At 37.0% G+C, this 15,279-nt stretch overlaps 1 protein-coding gene across 7 annotated transcripts in view; it reads left to right on the plus strand.

Moving 5' to 3' along the window:
• The window catches only part of TAF1A (TATA-box binding protein associated factor, RNA polymerase I subunit A), a 37,563-nt gene that overhangs the window by 3,990 nt on the left and 18,294 nt on the right, over window positions 1-15,279 (plus strand). For 3 of the 7 annotated variants that reach the window (XM_003814881.7, XM_003814882.8, XM_008967746.6), the window contains exons 3-5: window positions 1,854-2,023; window positions 6,273-6,386; window positions 8,499-8,697. In XM_003814881.7, coding sequence (XP_003814929.1) covers window positions 1,854-2,023; window positions 6,273-6,386; window positions 8,499-8,697 — 483 coding nt within the window. Of the gene's footprint in view, window positions 1-1,853; window positions 2,024-6,254; window positions 6,387-8,498; window positions 8,698-15,279 lie in introns of those variants that run through there. The other 4 variants (XM_034947369.3, XM_008967745.6, XM_055107819.2 and 1 more) reach the window with 4 other exon arrangements.

Here is a 15,279-nt window from a genome sequence, read left to right on the forward strand (position 1 = left end):
ATACTTCTGCTGCATGCCAGGACCACATTGAGTAGCAAGGGCAGGTCCCCAGGTGATTTGTATGTACATTCAAAAGTCTGAGAACACTAGTCTAGCACAGTAGTCTTCAAACTTTTCACTTTTGTATCCCCTACTTTTTTCTGAAAAATTGAGTACTACCTTGCATAGTTTTAAGGAATCATCTGAAAAAATTTTATCGTATGTTTAATATTTGCAAGAAATATAATTTCCAGCATGCTGGTATTTTTAAATGACTATATATTATTTTATATGTGATGGAGTCCAAATAGCACAGGAATGGCATAGGGTTTTAATACCTTGCATTATTCATTTAAAAAAAAATTATGAACAAGCTTTTAATAGATGGACATTTTATGTTCCTTTTTGTTGTACTTCTTGCAATAAAAGTATGTATCAATATTTATACTTTTTTTGTTTATATCCTGTAAGTTTTAAGAATTAAAACTTTTTCTAGGTTGAGACATTGCTATCATTAATAGTTGTACACAGCTGATCAATATAACGTGTATTAAAAGTGTTGTTGGCCAGGTGTGGTGGCTCATGCTCATAATCCCAGCACTTTGGGAGGCCAAAAGGAAGGATCACTTGAACCCAGGAGGTCGAGGCTATGGTGAGCTATGATTGTGCTAGTGCGGTCCAGCCTGGGTGACAGAGCAAGACTCTTTTTTTTTAATAAAGTTATCTAAAACTTTTCCCCAATTTTTTATGTATTTGTGGGTGACTTTTATGTATTTCTAGAATGAGAAAACATTTAGCATTGATTCTGCTATATTTTTTTAATTGACATAAATTCTGAGAAACCTTAGTCACATAAGTAAGTAGATGGCAGTGAATGGAGTTTAATTATAGCCGTGTATCAGGTCCTTGAATTTTTTCTAAATTATTGATGAAAAATTGCATAATGATTTATTGTAAAAAATTACGTTGTTCTGCAGTTTTGATGAGCAAAGAATTGGGAATTGCCTAACTTGCAAAAGGAGATGTTAGAGTTATTTACTTTTTCAACACCTGTGTTTTCACCTTCAGATAGTGTGTAATGATTTTGATTGTGAAGCTTTGACTATGTAGGCACAGCTGTCTAGGAGATTAACTTGTGGAAAGAGTATGTAAGGAAATCAAATATCTGCAAGTTAATTGTTTTAAAAGTATCTTTGTAAAGTACCTGTTGGTCTTTGTGTACTTACTGGGGTACAATTACCCAGCTGGACTAGAGGGGTCTCATAGTTACGTGGGAAGATAAGAAGATGTAGCAATGTAACTAGTCATTCATATAATAGCACTGTATCTAAGCCCAAATGTTCTTAACATTGGGATTGCCAATACTTTAGAGATATACATGCTAATTTTTGCAACTGTTTTAATCTCATTTGTATATAATATCATTGAGTTACTAGGAATTTGGTCCTTAAAAAATAAAAGCCCACTTGGAGTTTGCAGAACATGGGTAGGTAATAAAGACCATGTTTGCCTAGAATGACCCTGGCATTTTACCCATTCTAAATACCTGGGACTGTGCTTTTGGGGGCCTGTTTGAGAGATTCTCCGCAAATTATTTAGTACAAGGATGAAAGGATGATTGAATCAGATTTAAAGGATCTGGTGACTCTAGTATAGCCCCAAAACATCAAATTAGAAATGTTTTTATCTGCTAAAAATAATTAATATAATGTAGAACGGTTTGTTTCAAGTGAAGCTGGCTTTGGTACTGGGAATGGGCCGGGTCAAGTAATGCCTACTGTTTACTTGTTAAAACTTCTTATCAGAAGTAAGTTTTTTGAATAGTTGAACTGGAGCCACTTGGATAAAAACTCTTTTCTTTTTCGTTTTTATAGCCATTGGAGGGAAAAGGAGGAAGGATTTTGCTCAGACAACAAGTGCTTGTTTAAGTTTTATCCAAGAAGCTCTGCTGAAGCACCAATGGCAGCAAGCTGCAGAATACATGTACAGTTATTTTCAGACCTTGGAAGATTCAGATAGCTACAAAAGGCAGGCTGCACCTGAGGTAAATAAAATTTGAGTTTGCTGGAAGAAATGATAGATTCCCAGAAGTTTATGCCTACAGCTTCACCTACAGTAGCTTTTACAGAATCTCAGTGATTTTGCTAAAAGCTACTAAAACTACTTTTGAGTGGAGAGTTTGTATTGGGACCTTTTTTGCACACTTCTTTTTACCTCTTATTTTAAAGGAGACTAAAATGTTCATTCCAATAATTCTTCCTTTTCCCCCCTCTTTATGGATGTTTCCCATCATCATGTAAAAATTTTGTTATTCTATCTTTTTTTTTTTTTTTTTGAGACGGAGTCTTGCTCTGTCGCCAGGCTGGAGTGAAGTAGCGCGATCTCGGCTCACTGCAATCTCTTACCTCCTGGGTTCAAGTGATTCCCCTGCCTCAGCCTCCTGAGTAGCTGGGACTACAGGCGTGTACCACCACGCCCGGCTAATTTTTTGTATTTTGGTAGAGACGGGGTTTCACCAGGTTGGCCAGGACGGTCTCAATCTCTTGACCTCGTGATCCGCCTGCCTCGGCCTCCCAAAGTGCTGGGATTACAGGTGTGAGCCACCACGCCCAGCCTATTCTATCTTAAAATCATCTCTTGAACCAAACTTCCCCCATAGACTATGCTTCATTGTTTTACTGTCTTTCAGCAAAACTTCTTGAAAGAGTTGTTCTCTTTTTCCAACTAGAGTGATCCTTTTTTTTTCGTTTTATCAAGACGTTGTTTATGCGCCATCACCCACTTAAATTGTACAATTCAATGTATTTTCATACATTTACAGAGTTGTGCAACCAACCATTACCACACTCTAAATTTAGAACCTTTTTTTTCTCCCATGAAACCAAAACCCTGTACCCACTTGCAGTCCTTCCCCATTCCTCCTCACAGCTGCCGGACACTGGCAGCCACTAATCTATTACTTTCTTTTTCTTTTTTTGTTTTCTTTTGAAACAGAGTCTTGCTCTGTCGCCCAGGCTGGAGTGCAGTGGCATGATCTCTGCTCACTGCAACCTCCAGCTCCTGTGTTCAAGTGATTCTTGTACCTCAGCCTCTTGGGTGGCTGGGATTGCAGGCATGCACCACCACACCTATCTAGTTTTTTGTATTTTTAGTGGAGACTGGGTTTCACTCTGTTGGCCAGGCAGGTCTTGAACTCCTGGCCTCAAGTGATCTGTCCACCTCGGCCTCCCCAAAGTGCTGGTATTGCAAGCGTGAGCCACTATGCCCAGCCTAATCTATTTTCTATTCTGGACATTTCATATAAGTGGTTTTGTACAATATGTGGCCTTTTGTAAATGGTTTCTTTCACTTGGCATAATGTTTTCATGGTTTATCCATGTTGTAGCATGTATAAGTACTTCATTACTTTTATTGCCAAATAATCTGTCATATGGAAATACCATGTTTTATTTGTCCATTTATCAGTTGTTAGACACTTAGGTTGTTTTTGCTTTTCGGTTATTGGAAATAATGCTTCTGCGAACATTTGTGTACGGGTTTTTGTGTGGACGTTTGTTTTAATTTCTCCTGGGTCTACACCTGGGAGTGGAATTGCTGGTCATATGGTAACACTATGTTTAGCCTCTTGAGGAACTGCCAGACTGTTTTCCAAAGTGGCCATACCATTTATATTCTCACCAGCAATATCTGAGGCTTCTAATTTCTCTAATCCTTGCCAATATTTTGTTATTGTCCTGTCTTACTGATAATAGTCATCCTTGTGGTTGTGAAGTGGCATCATCCTGGTTATGATTTGCATTTCTCTAATGACTAATGATTCAGAGTGAGCTTTTTAAAACATATCAGATCATGTCACTCCTCTGCCGAAAACACTGTAATAGCTTTCCATTTCATTCAGTAAAAGCCAAAGTCATAATTGCCTATAAATTCCTATGTGATGTGCTCACTTCCTTTCCTTGTTTGACCTCTCTGACTTCATCTCCTGAAACAAGTGGAGCATTCCGAATTCAAAAATGTGAAAACCAGAATGCCTCAAAGCTTTTTCATTACTGACATGAGATAGTGACACCTTTGCTTTCTAATGGTTCAATGTATACAAATTTTGTTTCATGCACAAAATTTTAAGAATATTATATAAAATTACCTTCAGGCTATGTGTATAGGTGTATATGAAACATAAGTGAATTTCATGTTTAGCCTTTGGTCCTATCCCCAGTCTCATTATGTATATACAAATATTTAAAAAGCGGAAAAAATTTCAAGTCTGAAACATTTCTGGTCCCAGCGATTTCAGATAAGGGATACTCAACCTGTATTATCCTGCTTGTTTTTTCTTTTCCATCCTCACTGGTCTCCTTGTTCTTACTTGAATGGGCCAGGCATATTCCTGACTGATTGCCTTTGCCTTAACCAGTTCTTGGAAAGCTCTTTCTTCAGCTATCACTGCAGCTACCCTCCTTCAAGGCCCCTTTTCATTGAGGCCTACTTTGACTATTTAAAATTGCAGTTGCCTTACTCCAACTGCAACCTGCACTTTCTGAATGGCACTCCTGATCTCCTTGTCCTGCTGCATTCTTTTCCTCTAACACTTGACAATTTAATTATATTTCTTGGTTATTGTTTGTCTCTCTACATAGAATGTAAATTTCACAGGGCAGGGTTAAAACAGTGCCTGGCATATACTGCTAAATTTCTTCGGTAAAAGACAGTTTACCCACAAATAACTTGACATGAGTGTCTCATAGGTTTTACTAACACAGTCACCATTGCATCAATTAGTTATCTTCTAGAGAAAAAAAAAAAAAAAAAGCTGAAAAAAAAGTTTAACCATTCATTGAAAATTTAATTTATGGACTTAAGTTACATACACCTGTAAAACATTGAACATGTTACAGCCTCTTGTTGTCCAGATTTTGTTTTGTAAAATGAAGGAATTGGATCAGTGGTTTTTGAGCACTTCTTTGGCTCTCTTTGGATCACCTAGGGCTTTCATTCAAAGTATAAATTCCTTTACTCCACCCCTGTCTATTGAGTCAGAGTATCTTTTATTTGTATTTTTTAATTTTTTGAGATGGAGTCTCACTCACTTTGTCACCCAGGCTGGAGTGCAGTGGCATGATCTTGGCTCGCTGCAAGCTCCGCCTCCCGCCACGACGCCTGGCTAATTTTTTGTATTTTTAGTAGAGACGGGGTTTCACCGTGTTAGCCAGGATGGTCTCAATCTCCTGACCTCGTGATCCACCCATCTCGGCCTCCCAAAATCCTGGGATTACAGGTGTAAGCCACCGCGCCTGGCCCAGAATATCTATTTTTAACAGGTGTCCCATGTAATTATTGTGTACACTGGTGGTGAGAATAGCTATAATAATCTCAAAGTTTTCTTTTTTTTTTTTCCTGCTTTTCTTCCCCCCCTGCATTTACCCATCCCTGGTGGTAGGTGATCCAAGACCCAGGTTTTCTTTAAGCTCCCAAATACTACAGTGTGATATTCTACAAATGAAATCTTGATATCTCTGAGTTGGGAAGATGAGGATCCTTATATCAAATGATAATATGTGTATCATATATAACTATAGCAGTGATAGTGTGTGTATCCACATATAACCAATATGTATGTTCATAGAAATAATTGATTTACAGTTCAGTTTAATTTACTTTGAAGTTGGTATTATTGATTACTTTAAATTGAGGTTAGCGAAATAGAGATTTGCTCTCATGAAAAAAGAGCTCCAAGTTCTGCCGCCAAAGTTTTGGTGATCTGAGGATAAAATATTTTTTTATTAAGATTTGTCCATAGCTAATCAAAATTCTTAAATTGGCATTCTAAATATAGAATAAATGTAGTCAATAGTTGTAGAATTTGATGGGCTCTCAGGAAATGTGTAGTTTGTTGCCCTCATTTTGCAGATGATGAAGAAGAGGCTGAGACCAATGAAGAAGCCAATATTATTAGAACCCAAATTTTCTGACTTTAATATTCTTCCTTCCATACCAATTAAACATTTTATATTAAATATGTATCTTAACTGCCTACTTTCTTTAAACTACTAAATTAATAATGATGCTATTATACTATCTGATATTTTAATAGAAATTTGAAAGGTTAAAACTATTTTATCACATAAGGAAGTAGTATTAATTTTACATGGCAAAGTAGAGTAAAATGTTGACGGTAGTGGTCTCTGGAAAAGGAATCACAGGTTATTAATGTTGTAATCAGGAAAACAATATCTTAGACAGAAATTGGTTAAGGCAAAAATTTTACATTTTGGCAGTAATTTCTGCTTTGACAGATTATTTGGAAGCTCGGAAGTGAAATTCTATTTTATCATCCCAAAAGCAACATGGAGAGTTTCAGTACTTTTGCTGACCGGATGAAAAATATTGGCGTCATGAATTATTTAAAGGTGAGAATATGGGCTTTGTGAATTTACACTTGCAGTATTCTTTTTTTTTTTTTAATTGCTTGTGTCAGTGATAAGGTAGTTAACCTAAAAAATGTGGGACAAGGATAAGACATTCTGGATAAATAAGAGAAACTGAAAGAAAAGAGCATTATGAGAACCATTTACTTCTTGATTTTCAGGCGCCTCCTGTGTTCTCTGACTAAAAATTCCTTTTCTTTGTATATTTCTTCTGGCTGCCAAAACCAGTTACTCAGATTGCAGTGGTATGATGATGGGCCAGATTCTAAAATGTTTGCTGAAGTCACTTGAGCTTAGAGTTGGTGTTTAGAAAAGGAAAGAGCTAAACAAGTTGGGAATTTAAATATGTGAAAATATTTTAATACTCCTAATGTTTAGGTGGAATCTTCACCTCCAAGTTCATATATCCTTTTGTAAAAGTCTTATCCAAAAAGATTGAGACATTTTCAAAATATTGTATCTCCCTCTCTATGTTTTTGTCTCAAAGAGCACTTTTTCAATACAGGTTTGTAAATGCTTTGCTTTAAAAAAATGTTTTGAGTGTCTATTTATGTGCCAGATGCTCTTATGATTTTGTTCTCTGGTAGACCAGGTATACTGTGAGTGGAAATTAAATGGGGGCAGTTTATGGTTCTACTTAAGAAAAAGCTTTCTAACTAAACAATTGGAAATGGGAATGGCCTACCCTGATGTGTGCTCTGCGTCTCTTTTTTCAGGTCTAAACTGGATAGCCATTTGATTGGGGAGGGAGTGTGAAGATTAAACTGTTGGTTAGGTCCCTTTTGGCTGATAGAATCTACTCAGTTGAAGTAAAGAAACTGAAAGGGAACCTCATTTCTCAATAAGAGTCTGAGAGTGATAATTAGGATAGATAATAAAACATTTTTTTGTTGTTAATAATTTTAAAAACACTTATTGCCGCTTACCAGGCAATGTGCTAGACATGGTTCTTATAGTAGAGGAAGATCATGTAAATGGAATGAAGTGTTATGGGTACCATAGTAGAAATGTAACAAATGGTGAGAAGATAAAGGAGAAAATGGGCAGTTCTCTGGAACTAGAGAGAGTTGGGATTTAATGGGTAGGGGAATCAGGAAAAGAATGAAAGTGATACTTGAGATAAGTTTGCAAAAGCAATTGGCCATTCACTAGGCAGATTAGGGGAAAGGGCAGCCCTGCATGGCGGGGGTTATAAAGAGTTTAAAAGCCCTACATCCAATAATTTAGTTACTCTAAAAATCACTTGGGTAGAAGTTGAGGGAAGTAGGCTGGGCCCTGTGTGCCATACCCAAGGAACTTGGATTTTAATTCTGTAGTCAGTGGGAGCCATTGAAGGAGTTTATGCAAATGACTAACAAGATGAGATTTCTTTGGTAGCCACTTGAAAGATGGATTGTAGGGAGGCAGGAATGGAGAGGCCAGTTGACAAATTATTGCAGTACTTTGGCTCTACCCATATGATTAATTGTAGTTCTCATTATTCTCCTCTTTAATGTCTTCCCTTTTTGTAATACTCATTCTTTGTATAATTTTTCTTCCTGCTTCTCCTGTATCAGGGATACACTTTCCTCTCCATCTGAACTGAAGCCATTCTTCAGCATCCCTTATTAAGATATTTTCTCTAGGCTGATATAACATGTATAAAATAGTAATATTTGTTGAATGTCTGCTATGAGCCAAACTATTAGGTGATTTGCAAGTATTATCTCATTTAATCTTGAAAACACCCTTCTGAAGGGGCAGTAATGTTCCGTAAAACAAATGAGACTCACAAAGAGTGAATAATTTACGCAGGTTTATTTAGTTTTTAAGTGGTGTATGAACCAAGACACTCCATCTTCAAATCCTTTTTTTTCCCCACTATATCACACTGTCTTTTGTTTGTAAGTTTACATAATTTAGCTCATATTTACATAATGTTGTTTCCTATGTCTTACTTCTTTGCCAGATTGTACCCAACATCAAAATTTTCCATGTCAAGTTATTTGTATCCTACCAAGGTCTTTGCCCAGCATGTATTATGTATTTACTGAGCTTTTTGACTAATGGTTATCTAATGGCTTAAATGGTGGTGTGCCCTTATTATTTTTGCAGATCTCCTTACAACATGCATTATACCTTCTGCATCATGGAATGCTTAAAGATGCTAAGAGAAATCTGAGTGAGGCAGAGACATGGAGACATGGTGAAAATACGTCTTCCCGGGAAATATTAATCAACCTTATTCAGGCCTATAAAGGGCTTTTACAGTATTATACCTGGTCTGAAAAGAAGATGGAATTGTCAAAGCTTGGTAAGTGAATACAGGTAAACTTTTTCTTATGATGAGACTGAGGGGCAGAGGGATCTTAAGGAGTAATCTAGTAATTTCCCTATTGACTTCATCCAGATATTACGGAGAACGGACTTTTTATGGATTTAAAATTCTTGATCCTTTATAATATTTCTGATATATAAAAAGCTTCAGTCATAAATTAGATGGTTCATAATTAAGTTTATGATCATTTTAGGTTCATTGCTGTTTTGAATGTGATTTAGTCCAGGATAAACACAGCCAGACATTAGAGCAGTGGAGACAGGTTTGATTCAGTAACTACTGACAGGAGGAAGAGCTAAACTCCATTCCAGTTTCTATGGAGGTGACTTGGGGTTGTAAAGGGTGGGGGTGGGGAGCTTAAAAAGCAGAAGGCAGAACCACCAGTAAATTCTTCTGGAGTTTTCCCAGGCAAACATTTCAAGAGGGGCTGGGGTCATCCTGGGGATGTGGCCTTGAGCTGTTAGAAACTATGTTAGTGTTCTAGAAACTATGTTCAAGTATTTATTGGCCAAGTTTGAGGCCTAGTCCAGAAGAGAGCTCAGAGGAGCCTGGCTGGAGTTTGGTCAAGAAGAAAGTCTTTGCCAATTTCTAAGAAAGGCTACAGATTTTCTTCAGCAGTCATTATTACATATAATAAACATTTCTTCCTGTGTGCCTAGAATGGAGTTTAATTTACTTTGTAATGTTATTTCTCGGAATAATATGTTTAAAGAATAGGTCAAGATGGTCATTTCATTTTTGTGTAAAGGTTATAATGGACAATTTTCTTGATTTATTGACTATACCAGAAATTGACCATTCAGTTCTCAAACTGATTCCCCTTCTCTTAACCTTCAATGGTGTTATCATCTTCATTTATGCCCAGATTTGCATTCACTGGAACTGTATGATTCTTTGCAATTCGCTTGCCTTGTATAGTTTCTCCGTAGGGGATAATCCTCGAGATTAACCTAATCTCTATGATTAACCCCTTTCTGTTTTCATCCTCCTCCATATCTTAGTCCTAGTATTTATCACTTCTTATGTGGTAAGCAGTATTTCCTTATTATCCTTATGTGATAAGTGGTATTTCCTTGGTCTCTGGGCATGTAGTTTCACTAATTTCGATTCCCTTCCCTCTTCTTTCAAGATACTCTGAAATGCTCTCTTCATCATGATAATCTTGTGAGGCCTTTGTAGAGTCTCCTCTTCTAGAATGCTCTCTACTCTTCAAGACACATTGGATCGCTGTCCCAACCCCTCATTCTTACACCTTAAACTTAATATATCAGCTGCATGTTCAGCCTGAATCATTTGGCTATTCATCTCTTGCTTTCTAATTGTGCTAAGTTTTTTCATGTGTATTTTATTAGTCCAGATATCTTCCCGTTTAGACTAATCAATGTGTGATGTAATATTCCTCTATTTCTTTTGTTAGTCTTGTCATATTTTCTGGTGTAATATTTCTTTTTCAAAACTTACTCATTGATTAGGTTAGTTTTAAAGTCAGTATTTACTTTTCTTCTTATACATGGTTAGGTAAAACTCAAGCAAATATCTGATGATTAAAGCTGTTGGAACATCGCATTTGTAATGTTACTCTTGTGGATAGATGATTCAGTACCTTTCCGTAGCTGACAGTTCTGTAGCAACAATAGATGATGATGGGATAATATGTAGAGCTCTTAGATGATCATTCACCTCAAGTGTCTATTTAACGAGAAAAAAAGTTAGGACTAGTTCTTTATAACCAAACTCATGGGCACTTACCATGTGAACTTGTACTTGGAGTCAGCTTGGGACTTTCTTGCTGCTATGTGGCTCTGTCTTGGTTGGGATTGATGCACTTGGTGACTAGGAACCTCCTTCTATAATAAATTCAAACCCAATTTATACTCAGGGATCTGTCTCTTTCTCTTTGAGACAGAGTCTTGCTGTCTCAGTCTGGAGTCTCTTGCTGTCAGGCTGGAGTGCAGTGGTGTGATCACGGCTCATTGCAGCCTCGACCTCCTGGGCTCAAGTGATCCTCCCACCTCAGCCTCCCAAGGACCTGGGACTACAGGTGTGCACCATCAAATTTTTTTTTTGTGAAGATGGGGTCTTACTGTGTTGCTCAGGCTGGTCTTGAACCCCTGGGCTCAAGCAATCCTCCTGCCTCGGCCTTCCAAACTGCTAGGATTACAGGCGTGAACCATCATGCCCAGCCCTTTTTTAAAAAAAATTTTTTTCCATATCATGTCTTACCTACTTTCCTATCACCTCATTTCTAAGTTCATATTGATATGTATTTAACTGATCCACTGGGAAAAAGATACCAGTGCCTCTGTTTGGTTTGCAGTATCTTGTGCTTCTAATAGCTATTTTTGAAAGACTTGAGTAACTTTCTTTGTAAACCTTTAAGATTGAGAAATAGATACAGAAAAAGCATATAAAACAAATGTGAGATATAATGAATAAATTTAAAATGGACATTCACATAACCACCACCCAGATTAAGAAACACAAAATACTGTCACCCTAACCTAAAATTCTCCCTGTGTGCCTTCCTGACCGCATTTCCTCCCATTCTCTCTCAAGAAAATCCCTGTCCTGACTTATGGTAATCACTCACTGGTTTTTCTTTATACTCTTTCCACTCATGTATACATTTGTAAACAATGTGATTTAGTTTTGCCTATATCTGAATGCTATATTTGGAGTCATACTGTATATATTCTTTTAGGCCTTGCATATTTTGTTCAAAATCAGTTTTAAGATAATACATGTTATTGGATGTAGCTCTAATTTATTCATTTTTTTATGGTTATAAAATATTTTATTTTATGATAGTCACACTATTCCTTCTATTACTGATGGCCATTTAGGTTACTATTTTGGGCTATTATAAATAATTCTGCTTTGAAATGAACCCCTATTAGTTTCTGTATACCGGTGCACATAAGTATGCATTTCTAGGAGTAGAATTGTCATAGAATATGTTTTGTGCGTCTTTAACTTTGGTACATGATATACTAAACTCTTTCCAAAGAGGTTACCCCACCAATTTGTACTTTACTGACAATCTGATTAGAGTTTTCTTTTGTTTGTATTCTCCTCAACATTTGTTATTGTCAAAGTTTTCATATCAGCCAATTTGTTGGGTGTAGTGATCTCTCATGGTTTTTTTTCTTTATAGCTTTATTGAGAATTAAGATATAATTCACATACCATACAAATTCACCCACTTAAAATATACAACTCAGTGGTTTTTAGTATATTCATAGAGTTGTAACCATCAGTACAATATTAGAATATTTTCATGACCCTAAAAAGAAACCCTGTGCTCTCCCATTTCTCCCCACCCCTCCAGTCCTAGGCAACCACTAATCTGCTTTCTGCCTCTAGAGATTTGCCTGTTCTGGACATTTCATACAAATGGAATCATACAGTATGTGGTCTTCTTTTACTTAGCATAATTTTTTTTTCCCTAACAGAAAATTTTGACAAAGAAAGCATAATGTTTTTAATGTTATAGCATGTAATGGTACTTCATTTCTATTACTGAATAGAATTCCATTGTTTGTATATACTATGTCTTAGGTATTCATTCATCAGTTGATGAACAATTAGATTGTTTCTACTTTTGCCTATTTTGAATAACATTGCTGTGAACATTTATGTACAAGTTTTTGTATGGACATGTGTTTTTATTTCTCTTGGGTATATACCTAAGAGAGAAATTGCTGGGTCATATAACTCTAAGTTTATCCTTTTTAAGAACCACTGGACTGTTTTCCAAAGCAATTGCACTATTTTACATTCCCAGTAGCGGTGTATGAGGGTACAAATTTCTCCACATCCTCACCAACACTTGCCATTATCTGTCTTTTCTATTATAGTCATCCTGATGGGTGTGAAATGGCATCTTGTAGTTTTGATTTGCATTTTCCTGGGTGTTAATGATGTTGAGCATCTTTTCATGTGCTTATGGGCCATTTGTATATCATTTTTGGAGAAATTTTCATTCAGATCTTTTGCTCATATTTTAATTACCTGCTTTTAGATTATTGAGTTGTTGTAAGAGTACTTTAGTTGTTCTAGACAGAATTCTCTTATCAGATATATCAGATTCATGACTTGGAAATATTTTCACCTTTTCTGTGTGTTTTCACTATCTTTTTATTTTATTTTACTATTATTATTTTTTGAGACGGAGTCTCACTCTGTCACCGAGGCAGGAGTGCAAGTGGCGCAATCTCAGCTCACTGCAACCTCTGGCTCCCAGGTTCAAGTGATTCTCCTGCCTCAGCCTCCCGAGTAGGTGGGATTAGAGGCGCCTGCCACCACGCCCAGCTAATTTTTGTGTTTTTAGTAGAGATGGGGTTTCACCATGTTGGCCAGGCTGGTCTCGAACTCCTGACCTCAAGTGATCTGCCCACCTCAGCCTCCCAAAGTGTTGGAATTACAGATGTGAGCCACTGTGCCTGGCCTTCTTTTCACTATCTTGATGGTGTCCTTTGAAGCATAAAAGTGTTTCATTTGATGAGGTTTAATTTAACTGTTTCTTCTTTTGTTGCTTGTGGTTTTGGTATCACATCTAAGAAGCTGTTGCCTACTGCAAGGTCACAAAGATTTTCACTTCTTCTGAGAGTTTTAAAGTTTTAGCTCTTACATTTTGGCCTTTGAGTTAATTTTTATGAAGTAGGTAGGGGCCCAACTTTATTATTTTGTATGTGGATATCCAGTTGTAGCATTTATTGAAAAGTCTATTATTTTCCCACTGAATTGTCTTGGCACCCTTACTGAAAATTAGTTAGCAGCCGGGAGCAGTGGCCATGCCTGTAATCCTAGCACTTTGGGAGGCCAAGACAGGTAGATCGCATGAGCCCTCAGGAGTTCGAAACCAACCCGGGCAACATGGTGAAACTGCATCTCTACAAAAAATACAAAAATTAGCTGAGTGTGGTAGCGTGTGCCTGTAGTCCTGGCTACTTGAGTGGCTGAGGTGAGAGGTTCACTTGAGCCCAGGAGGTAGAGTGAGGCTTCAGTAAGCTGAAATCATGCCACTGCAGTCCAGCCTGGGAGACAAAGTAAGGCCCTGTCTTACACACACACAAAAGAAAATTAGTTACCTATAAATGTAGAGGTTTACTTCTGGACTCTAAATCTTCCATTGATCTACATATGTCTCTCTTTCTGCCCATATCACACAGTCTTGATTACTACAGCTTTGTAGTACTTTTTTTTTTTTTTTTTTTTGAGACTGAGTCTTGCTGTGTTGTGTTGCCCATGCTGGAGTATAGTGGCAGGATCTCAGCTCACTGCAATCTGTGTCTTCCAGGTTCAAGCAATTCCTGTGCCTCAGCCTCCTGAGTAGCTGGGACTACAGGCGTGTGCCACCACGCCCAGCTAATTTTTTTGTACTTTTAGTAGAGACGGGGTTTCACCTTGTTGGTCAGGCTGGTCTCGAACTCCTGACCTCAGGTGATCCACCCACATCGGCCTCCCAAAGTGCTGGGATTATAGGCGTGAGCCACCATGCCTGGCTGTAGTCATAGAGTACATTATCCAACTTTGTCCTTTTTAAAGATTCTTTGTTCTTCTTTGGTCCCTTGCATTTTTGTATGAATCATAGAATCAGCCTGTCAACTTATGCAAAAAGGCCGAGTTTTTGATAGGAATTACATGTATCTGTAGATCAATTTGACAATAGTAAGTCTTTCAACTGAACACAGAGTGTCTTTTCATTCATTTAGGTCTTAAAAAATTTTTTTTCAACAGTATCACTTTTCAGAGTAAAATTTTGCATCTCTTTTGTAAAATTTATACCCATTTTGTTACTTTTGATGCTTTTGCAAATGGCATTGTTTTCCTAATTTTATCTTCTGCTTGTTCATTGCAAGTGTATAGACATACAGTTGATTATTGCGTATTGATCTTGTACTCTGCAACCTTTGTGAACTCATTTATTAGTTCAGTAAATTTTTAGTGGGTTCTTAGGATTTTTCTGTGTACAAGACCATGTCATCTGCAAATAGAGATAGTTTTACTTCTTCCTTTCCAATCTTGGATATCTTTTTGTTATGTTCTTGCTTAATTGTCCTGGCTGGAACCACCAATATAATGAACAAAAGTAGTGAGAAAAGACGTTTTTGTCTTATTACTGATTTTAGGGGGAAAGCATGCAGTCTTTTATCATTCAGTTCAATGTTAGCTATGAGTTTTTCATAGATGCCCTTTATCAGATTGAGGAAGTTCCTTCTGTTCCTACATTGTTGAGTCTTTTTATCATGAAGGGTTATTGTGTTTTTTCAGATGCTTTTTCTGTGTCTATTGTGATGATCATGAGGTTTTGGTCCTGTATTCTTTTGATTTGGTTTAGATCAATAGATCTCTATTTTATTATTTGCATTAATTGATTTTCAGATGTTAAGCCAACCTTGCATTCCTAGTATAGATCCGACTTGGACATGATGTATAATGCTTTTTATATGTTGCTGGACTCAGTTTGCTAGTATTTTTGTTAAAGATTTTTGCAGCTATATTCTTAAGAGATACTGATCTGTAGTTTTATTGTGTTGTCTTTGGTTTTGGTATCAT

The sequence above is a fragment of the Pan paniscus genome, chromosome 1 (assembly GCF_029289425.2).
Source record: "Pan paniscus chromosome 1, NHGRI_mPanPan1-v2.0_pri, whole genome shotgun sequence".
NCBI classification, from domain to species: domain Eukaryota; kingdom Metazoa; phylum Chordata; class Mammalia; order Primates; family Hominidae; genus Pan; species Pan paniscus.